Source organism: Nicotiana sylvestris, chromosome 6 (genome assembly GCF_000393655.2).
Source record: "Nicotiana sylvestris chromosome 6, ASM39365v2, whole genome shotgun sequence".
NCBI classification, from domain to species: Eukaryota; Viridiplantae; Streptophyta; class Magnoliopsida; order Solanales; family Solanaceae; genus Nicotiana; species Nicotiana sylvestris.
This window is the reverse complement of record NC_091062.1, coordinates 84445733-84456317: the sequence shown is the minus strand read 5'-3', so window position 1 is coordinate 84456317 and position 10585 is coordinate 84445733. Positions and strand designations below refer to the sequence as shown.

General features: G+C 38.6%; 1 protein-coding gene across 1 annotated transcript; it reads left to right on the top strand.

Annotated features, from left to right (window-relative positions):
• The first annotated feature begins 5016 nt into the window (after positions 1-5016).
• LOC138870870 (uncharacterized) lies at positions 5017-10310 on the top strand. The gene is made up of 9 exons (XM_070148710.1): positions 5017-5196; positions 5383-6046; positions 6223-6539; positions 6931-7088; positions 7304-7874; positions 8012-8713; positions 9203-9328; positions 9729-10190; positions 10248-10310. Exons 1-9 carry the CDS (start codon positions 5017-5019, stop codon positions 10308-10310), a joined length of 3243 nt encoding a protein of 1080 aa, XP_070004811.1.
• The last annotated feature ends 275 nt before the right edge of the window (positions 10311-10585 follow it).

The following is a 10585-nucleotide window of genomic DNA, read 5'->3' as shown; positions in this document are numbered from 1 at the left end:
AACAGTAAGAAATGACATAGAATATTAAGAACAACAGCAACTATAACAGGGACAAAATAATCACGGAAAGGAGTACAACTCAATACAGAGATAACAACCGGGGATCTCCCAGGATACCGTCCTGTAGTCCCCAAATATAAATATCCAGTGGATCTCTCAAGTGCAGTTCCGTAGTCTAACTCATAATGCACGGGGATCTACCGGAAATCCGATCCGTAGTCCCAAATGTAAATATCCAGTATAGGGGGAATCTACCGGATGCAATCCCGTAGTTCCAGTGTAAATGTGCAGCAGGATCTACCAGAATACCAATCCCATAGTCCCAAAGTAAACACAGAGGAGGGATCTCCCGGGATACCGTCTCGTAGTACCAAAGTAAACACACAACAACAACACGAAGAATAGACAATTCAATTCAAATTCCATACCAAGGTAAAACAGGTAATTCTAGCCTAGCATGCTGTACATAATCCAAATAAGGCAATTTGAGCGCAATTAAAGCCATTAAGTCAATTAGACATGCTTCCTTAAACTAACAACCGGCTTAAATCACAAGTAGTATAAATAGAAAAGGAAACACGATTATGGTTACTTAATGAAAACCGAACTTTCAACAATTAGTACAAGTACACACTCATCACCTCACGTACAAGGCATTTCAAATATCAATAATACCAAATCCTAATGGGAGTTTCCCCCACACAAGGTTAGGCAAGTCACTTACCTCAAACCGGCTCAAAATCAACCCGAGGCCACGTTCTTGCCACGAGTACTCGACTCCAATGGCCCAAATCTATTCAATTCAATTGCATAATGTAAATATAACTTCAAGTAACTAATTACACAAATAAATTCTAAGCTAAAACGCGAAATTAGGTAAAATTACCTAAATGCCCCCGGGCCCACGTCTTGGAATCGGGTAAAAGTTACATATTATTAACCCTCATTCACTCACAAGTCGAACCATACTATTATCCAAATTCAATGTCAAATCCCCAATCAAAACTCGAAAATTAGGTCTATGAACTTTTCCAAAATTTTCCCAATTTCTCACCCCAAATCCGAAATTAGATTATGAATTTATGTTTATATTAATGGGTTATACGCAAAAAGGAGTTAAGAATCATTACCCACAAACTCCCTCCGAAAAATCTCTCCAAAATTCGCCTCATACCGAGCTCCCAATTCAATTTTGTGATATGAACTCAAAACCCTCGATTTTGAAATTTAAGTTCTGCCCAGATGCGTTCTTCTTCGCGAACGCGAGACTACGTCGTGAACGCAATGCACAAAATTCCACTGGCCAACCTTCCTCTTTCGCGAACGCAATGCCCAAGTTGCGAACGCGATGACCATCCTCCCTTCTCCTACGCGAACCATCTTCGCGAACGCATAGGTATAAGACCCCACAACCTCGCGAACGTGAAGCATTAAACCTTCACTAGTTCCAGATCCTCTTCGCGAACATGAGACCCCACTCGCGAACGCGAAGAAGGAAACCAGAACTGACTGCTACAATTTTTTCTACAATTCTTTAAGTTCCAAAAATGACCCGTTGAGCATCCGAAACACACCCGAGGCCCTCGGGACCTCAACCAAACATGTCAAACAATCCTAAAACATCAGTTAAACTTGTTCCAATCTTCGGAATGCTCAAAACAATATCAAAACACCAATTTAACATCGGATTCAAGCCTAAGAACTCCAAAAACTCTCAAATTACGCTTTCGATTAAAAAATCTATCAAACCTCGTCCAAATGACCTAAAATTTTGCAAGCACGCCAAATTCAACACTATGGAGCTACTCGAACTTTCGGAATTCAATCTGACCCCGATATCAAAATCTCGCTATCGAACTGGAAATTTCAAAAATTCAACTTTCGGCATTTCAAGCCTAAATAAGCTACGGACCTCCAAAACACAATCCGAACATGCCCCTAAGCCTGAAAATCACCGATCTAATAGAACTAACGGAATTCCATTCTAAGTCCATCTTCACACTGCTCTGAATACGGTCCAAATTCTAAAGTTTAAGCTCTCATTTAGGTACTAAGTGTCCCAAAATACTCTGAAACTCAAAACCAAACATCCTGGCGAATCAAAATAGCAGAAACAAATACGGGGTAAGCAGTTAATAGGGGATCGGGGCATTAATTCTTAAAACGATCGATCGGGTCATTACAGAAGCTTTATAGTTTGGAATTAATTCCTATGAATTTGTTTGATATTATTGAGTTATATTTGACTAGATTCGAGTCGTTTGGAGTTGGATTTGAAAGGCAAATAGTGATTGATTATAGCTTACCAGGTGAGTGTAAGTCGTTTTTTTATCCTTATAAGAGAAATGTTTTCCCATGGATGATCTATTTGCTACTTGTTTCTTGATTTAGGAGTCACATCTATACGTGGTGACGAACGTATATACGTAGCTAGGTACTGGGGATTGGTTTATGACTATGCCTTATTTGCACTATGTAAACTTATATCCATACTTTATTGATTCTATGACTACATGACTTGTAAGTATGGCTTAAAAGCATGCATAAATTATGACTTGTTAAATTGGGCATACAGAATTATTTTGCCATATTGAGTTGTCTTATTAAGCCGTAGTCATGCACTTATCTTATTTTATTCATGATTTAGTGGTTATATGGCTTAACTTATTCATGTTAAATATTATGAAACGACTTCTTTAGAGGAAGGAGAAGTCGTAACAAGGTTTCCGTAGGTGAACCTGCGGAAGGATCATTGTCGCAACCTGCAAAGCAGAACAACCCGCAAACTTATTTAAACACTGGATGGCTTCTTAGTTATGTTATTTCATACACATATACATGAGTTGGAGAGTTGAATATTGTGAAAAGTTAAGGAATTTGGCATTACGGACACTATGAGCAGATATACACTATTGGTTATTGAATAGTAATGGTATTATGATTAGATCGGATTGCACACTGAAATGATTGGTTAAGGATCATTGATTATAAAATGATCAACGCTTGGATGTTAGGTGATTACCCATGTAACTTTGGACCCTGTGAGCGTAGGCACTCGAATATAGTGCTTGATTATACACGTGGATGTCAGGCACATATATGTGCTGTGAGGTTTGAAAAGATCCTGAGCATGCATATTTATATATATTATACTCATGCAGTGGCTTTGATAGAAATATTGATTGATATACATCGTGTCTTTGCGCGAGAATTGAGGCATTTTACACCTGATTTGATCTCATATATCTGTAGAGAATGCCTATATTTCCATATAAACTGTGTATCTAGCTTTTATATCTTATTCGATGATACCATGTCTTATCTCGTATTGGATTCATGCTTTATCTAATTATTGGATTGTTAGTAAATGTCTAAATCGATCCCTCTCCAATATTTCATCGAGGCTAGACTTGATACTATTGAATATCGTGGTTTTGTACTCATACTATACTTATGTACATTTTGTGCATGTTTAGAGATTGATATTAGTGGTACCCTTTGAGCTGAGTAGGGGTATTTTGTCGAAGACTTCGTGGTGAGCTGCTTTACTTGATCTAATCCACATCACATGGAGTCCCCCTTTCCTACTTATTCATTTTTGTCTATGTATTTCTTTTTTGTACAGATGTTACTATTCGGTTAAAACTAGTTACTCTTATTAAATGCTTGTGATGAGGTGACAACAGATTTTGGGCATTTGTTAGACAGTTATGGTCGTGTTTAGACTATATCTCTGATTTTGTACTTTAGATATTGATTTGAGATTGTTTTCGTATTATTATTTATATCATGAGATAGTTAATGGCTTAATATTTGAATTATGTTGAGTGTTGGTTTGCCTAACGAAAGGGTTGGGTGCTGATGGATTTTCAATGTCTTTGCCTTATATTGTTTTGATGATCTAACAAACTTACTGTCAAGAACCAGATAGGGAACCTGACACACTTGGTACACATTGCTAATGAATGAATTCCAGCCAGAACTCCAGCTAATGTGAACTGCTGCAAGTGTAAAAAATAGAGAAACAAGACAAGGACCTGATCCCTTGTGTATCCCTGACAGCAGTACGAAAGTCAACCGTACACAGCTGGAAAGTGACTGCCACAGAAATAGTGCACATAGTGCAGCAATTTTGCAGTCACTTGTCCTTTGACCAATCAAGTGCTTACATCATTCAAGTGATGTCATCAAAGATGTATTAACAAGAGCATTATAACAAAACATCACTTGAACACTTGAGAATTCACTTCAAGCATTCAAGCCTTCTGCAAATAGTGAACTTAATTCTCAAGAGCCTGAAGAACAAAGTTAAACGCTACTATGGACTAGTTCCTAAATCTAGTATGTTGTTATCCTTAGTTGAGTTGTAACTTTGTAATTGTTCTTGTGGTAATTCCTAAATTGCTTAGCTAGAATCGTTACTTAGGAACCCTTTTGTAAAACCATAAAGCCTTTATGTTTGTGTCGTGACTAGAGTTAGTCATGAGTTGAAGTCTTTGTAATAGGTTTATTGCAAAGTGGCTTGTAATAGGTGTATTGCGAGTTAGTGAGGGATTATGAGTTTAATTCCTAGATTTCATAGGTTGTAATCTAAAAGTTGCTCATTGTGAAGTTGAAATCCTACCATGTAGGTCGTGGTTTTTTATCCCCTTGAGCAGGGATTTTTCCATGTAAAACTCCCTGTCTTATTTACTTATTGTTTTATTAGTATTCCTAGTGGAAACTCATAGAGGACCTGGTACTCTATAGTTTGGTGGACTCATATAAACTATCAATTGGTATCAGAGCGGGTTCCTCCTATCAGACTAACACTTAGGAAGGATTCTTATGGCCGCTCCACCAAATTTTGAAGAAGGTCAATCTACGTACAGATCACCCAGGTTCAATGGGCAATACTATGGGTTGTGGAAGACAAGAATACATGATTTTATCATGGCTGAAGATTCAAAGTTGTGAGATGTTATATGTGATGGTCCTTACATCCCAACAAAGGCAGTTGTAGACTTTGCATTGACAATGCCAAAGACCAGAAAAGAATACACTGACGCATATAGGAAAGTTATGGAGAAAAATTTTCGTGCCAAGAAAATTTTGGTGTGTGGAATCGGACATGATGAATACAATAAAATCTCTGCTTGTGAAATTGCCAAGGAGATATGGAAAGCTTTGCAAATAGCACATGAGGGAACCACTCAAGTAAAACAATCTAACATTGATATGCTCACTACCGAGTATGAACTCTTTAGGATGAAGGATGATGAATCTATTCAAGATATGCACATAAGATTAACCTCTATCATAAATGAGTTACACTCACTTGGTGAAATCATTCCTAGTAATAAGCTAGTGAGGAAGATTCTCAGTATCCTGCCCAGTTCTTAGGAAAGCAAGGTGAATGCTATTACTGAAGCAAAGGACCTGCAAGAGCTGACCATAGATGAGCTGGTTGGAAATTTGATAACCTACGAGATGAAGAGGAAGATAGACAGTGAAAGAAGAGAACCAAAGAAAGAAAAGAACCTAGTACTCAAAGCTAAAAGCAACGACTCGAGTGAGGAGGACAATGACATGACTTACTTAACTAAAAGGTTTCAGAAGATGGTTAGAAGAAATGGAGGAATATTAAAAAGAGGCAACTCCAACAAAACAAAAAACTATGATCTCTGCCACAAGTGTGGAAAGCCAGGGCACTTCATCAAAGATTGTCCTCTCCTGAAGCAAGAACATTCCAAGTACAACCCTAAAAAAGCAGCCAAGAGGAACCCGGTTCCTGACAAGCACTTCAAAAGGAAGAGATGTGCTAACAATGTAGTGAAACAAGCTCTTGCAGCACTGGGAGACTCTTCTAGTGGGTCTGAAGATGAAATTGATGCAGGTGACAGCTCCATGATGGAAATTGAAAGTGAGGAAAATGAATATGATTCAATATTTTCTTTGATGGCCCAATCGGATGATGATGAAGACGATGACAACAGTGAGGTAAATTTCAGGGATGTTCAGAGAAATCTTAAATCCTACTCTCCTAAGAAACTCATGTCTTTAGCTAGTATACTGATTGATGCCTATCATAGTCTTGTGGAAGATAAGGATGCTTTGACCTTAGATCTAGGATAAGCTGAACAAACTAGAGATGATCTGGTGGTGTGTGTAGTTGATCTGAAGGAAACCATTTGTGAGTTGGAGAAAGAAAATTTGTTTTAACCGAAAAAATTGCTAACATAGAACATGAAAGAGATGACTTAGTGGTGGTAGTTATTGACCATAAGGAAACCATTGAGAACTTCAGTAAAGAAAAAGAGGCCTTAGTGAAGAGAGTGATTGAGTTTGAGGAAGAAAGAGATAATCTTTTGGTAGTGATTGCAGACCTGAGTGAAACAATAGAGGGACTAGGGACTGAATCTAAACCTGAAAATTCTGGAAAAGGAAAAGAGGTAGCCAGTGAGGCACATATTAGGCTTGAAAATGAGTTGAAGGCTGTGAGAGCTAACCTGTGTGTTGAAACTAAGAAAAACAAACATCTCCAAACTGAATTGGAAAGAGTAAAAAATGATCTTGAAAAGTCCCTAAAGTAAACCTGGTCCTCACAAGCTATCACTGCCATGTATGTTAATCTAGGCAGGGAATAGGGTTCCAAAGGGAGAAAACCCCTTAACCCCTATAACAAGTATGTTACTGTACCAAATAACTGGATGTGTGCCCACTGTGGGAACAATGGGCATTTCAAGAAAAATTTCCAAGCCAGGGTCCAATCTATTCAGAAAAACAAAATGTTTGCTGAAAATGTAACTTCTAAAAAGGGACCAGGTGTCACCCATAAAAAATACATATTACCTGCATGGACTGAGAGAGCTCTTATTAATCCTCTTGCCTACTACAAGGGACCCAAACTTATTTGGGTTCCTAAAACTAACTCTTGATATCCTTGTGCAGGGAACAGTGAAAGTAAGCAGTCAGCAATGGTTCATGGATAGTGGATGTTCAAAACATATGACTAGAAACACTATGGACTTCCTTTCACTAAAATCCCTGCAAGAAGGGAGTGTATCCTTTGACAATGGGAAAAAGGGGGACATTCTTGGAGTCGAAAAGTTGGGAAATTACTCACTCACTCTATTGAGAATGTGTATTATGTCAATGGTCTTAAGTACAGTCTCTTAAGTGTCTCTCAGATCTGTGATAAAGGAAACAAGGTGGAGTTTTTGTCCAAGATATGTACAGTTACTAATCTGGTAACTGGTAAAGTGGTACTTGTGGCCAAGAGATACAAGAACATCTATGTTGCTGATTTCGAGTCTATATAAAGTGGTGATCTGAGTTGTCTGAAAGCTGTTGATGATGATGTTGAACTCTGGCACAGAAGATTAGGGCACGCAAGCTTCTCTCTTATGAATAAACTAATTCAGAAAGACCTGGTCCGTGGTCTGCCCATGTCAAAGTTCAAAGTACAGAAAGTGTGTGATGCTTGTGCTAGAGGAAAACATGTGAAGTCCTCTTTTAAGTCTAAAAAAGATGTCAGCACCTCAAAGCCACTCGATTTTCTTTATATGGATCTGTGTGGCCCCATGAGAGTGCAAAGCAGGGGAGGGAAAAGATACATCTTTGTGATAGTGGATGACTACTCCAGCTTCACATGGACTCTATTTCTTAGAACAAAAAATGAAACCTTTGAGGTATTTGTGGCTTTTGTGAAGAAAATCCAAGTGAAGATAGAGTCTAGAGTAGCATGTATCAGATCAGATCATGGAACAGAATTTGTCAATGCCAAATTTGATGAGTTGTGTAATGAAAATGGCATTACCCATAACTTCTCAGCCTCAAGAACTCCCCAACAAAATGGAGTTGTGGAAAGGAAGAATAGAACTCTTGAAGAAATGGCAAGAACAATGCTGATCGATAGTAGGATTGCAAAGAACTTCTAGGCTGACGCTGTCAATACTGCCTGCTACTTAGTGAACAGATGCATGATCAGATCTCTCCTAAACAAAACTTCCAATGAGTTGATGAATGGAAGGAAACCCAAGCTGACTCACCTAAGAACATTGGGTGCAAATGCTATGTTCTCAACAATGGAAATGATCCGCTTGGTAAGTTTGATGCCAAGAGTGATGAAGGAATCTTTCTGGGGTACTCTTCTCAAAGCAAAGCTTACAAGATATATAACAAGCGGACTCAATGTGTTGAGGAAAGTGTTCATGTAATCTTTGACGAGTCCTATCCCTCATGTGAGAAAAGTACTAAGGATGATCAAGACGGAGAGCCCTTACTAGTTCCAGGTGAAGGCATTGACATGACAAATGGAAAGGCAGACATGATGAGCCAAGTGAAGGAGCCAAGTGGAGACAATGCTGCCTCTTCCTCAAGGGAACCAGGTACCTCAATTACAACCACTGAAGCTGAAGAAAGAGTAGTCGATGCAGTGCATGGTACTCCACAAGTACCTGAGAGAATAACACAAGGAAACCAGTTAGATATACCCAACTCCTCTACAAATGAACCTCAAATGCCCAACTGGAAACACAAAAGCTCTCATCCTCTTGACAACATAATTACCCCTCTAGATTTTGGAGTGCAGACCAGATCAAAAGCTGGAAATTCACTTGCCTTTTCAGCCTTTCTTTCCCAAAGAGAACCCAAAAATATCAAGAAAGCCTTGAAAGATACACATTGGATTACATCCATACAAGATGAGTTGCATCAGTTTAAAAGGAACAATGTATGACACCTGGTACCTAGACCCTATCGAATCATTATAGGAACCAGGTGGGTATTCAGGAATAAGCTTGATGAACATGGAAACACTACAAGAAACAAGGCCAGGCTAGTGGTTCAAGGTTACAATCAGGAGAAAGGGATTGATTACGATGAGATGTTTGCTCTAGTTGCTCACATGGAGGCTATTAGAATCCTAATCGTTTTTGCATCTCATATGGAATTCACTCTGTTCCAAATGGATGTCAAAAGTACATTTTTGAATAGATTTCTTAAGGAAGAAGTCTATGTAAAGCAACCTCTGGGGTTTGAATGTCATGAACACCCTGAATATGTGTTTAAACTGGACAAAGCATTGTATGGGTTAAAGCAGGCTCCTCGAGCTTGGTATGAAAGGTTGTCAAAGTTCCTCTTAGAAAATGGCTTTATAAGAGGGAAAATTGACAATACCTTGTTCCTGAAGAAATAGGGAAGAAACCTGCTCATTGTTCAGGTCTATGTTGATGATATCATTTTTGGGGCAACTGCTGATTCTCTGTGTGAGGAATTTGCAAAACTCATAGGAAGTGAGTTTGAAATAAGCATGATGGGGGAGCTGAATTTCTTCTTGGGTATTCAAGTAAAGCAGTCCACGAAGGGTACATTCATTTGTCAGTAGAAATACATCAAGGAGCTCTTGAAGAGGTTTGATATGGAAGCATCAAATGTGATAGACACTCCCATTGCTACGGCTACTCGACTGGACATGGATGAAACTGGATCTCCTGTGAATCAAACTATGTATAGAGGCATTATTAAGTCTATTCTCTATCTCACTACCAACAGACCCGATATTGTCTTCAGTGTGGGGCTATGTGTAAGGTTTCAATCAAATTCCAAGGAATCTCATCTAAAGTCTGCCAAAGAATTTTGAGATACCTTAAGGAAACACAGGACCTGGTCCAGTATTATCCCTCAGGTGACAGTTTTAATCTTATTGGGTATACTGATATTGATTATGCAGGTTATATTATGCATAGGAAAGTACTTCTGGATTGGCTCACTTTCTAGGATCATGTCTCATCTCTTGGGGAACAATGAAGCAAAACTCAGTGGCTCTTTCAATAGTTGAAGCAGAATATGTAGCTACATCCTCATGTTGTGGTCAGCTCCTATGGATTAAGCAGCAACTAGAGGATTTTGGGGTATTTAATAATTGTGTGCCTCTTCTATGTGATAACACCAGTACTGTCAACATGACCAAGAATCCAATTCAACACAAAAGAACCAAGCACATTGATGTGAGGTATCATTTTCTGAGGGACAATGTGGAGAAAGGGCTGATCTGTATGAAGTTCTGCAATACAGAAGATCAAATTATAGATATCTTCATGAAAGCATTAAGTAGGGAACATTTTGAAAGAAATAGGGTGAATTTGGGGCTATTGAAGCCTAATTTAGAACCTGATTCCCCATTAGTTGGCTATGAAAATCACCTTCAGGTAAAATTAGCTAAAGTGTTTTCTAGCCAAGTCTAACTCACTTCAATACCATTGCAGGTAAACACGCATGATGATTATAGAAGCTGTAGATGCATTGCATGGGTGATAAAAGAGGATTGAAGTTTTTAATGACAGGTCAAGAACCTAGTTCTTGTACCAAAGGTTAGTAGTTATGTGCATTCTTTAATACACGTCTTGAAAAGGTACAAATATCAACTGCCATGTCATCCACCTTTTTAGACTCTGTTGTCACATCTTTTCACTTCATATCGTTCCATCTCCCTCTGAAATGTTGCAACTCTCCAAGCACAACCGCCGTTTTAGAGCCGGTTCCTATCTCTCTCTTCATAATTATCCTCTCTCATTAAAAACCCTCTCCTTTCTTCACAGACCAT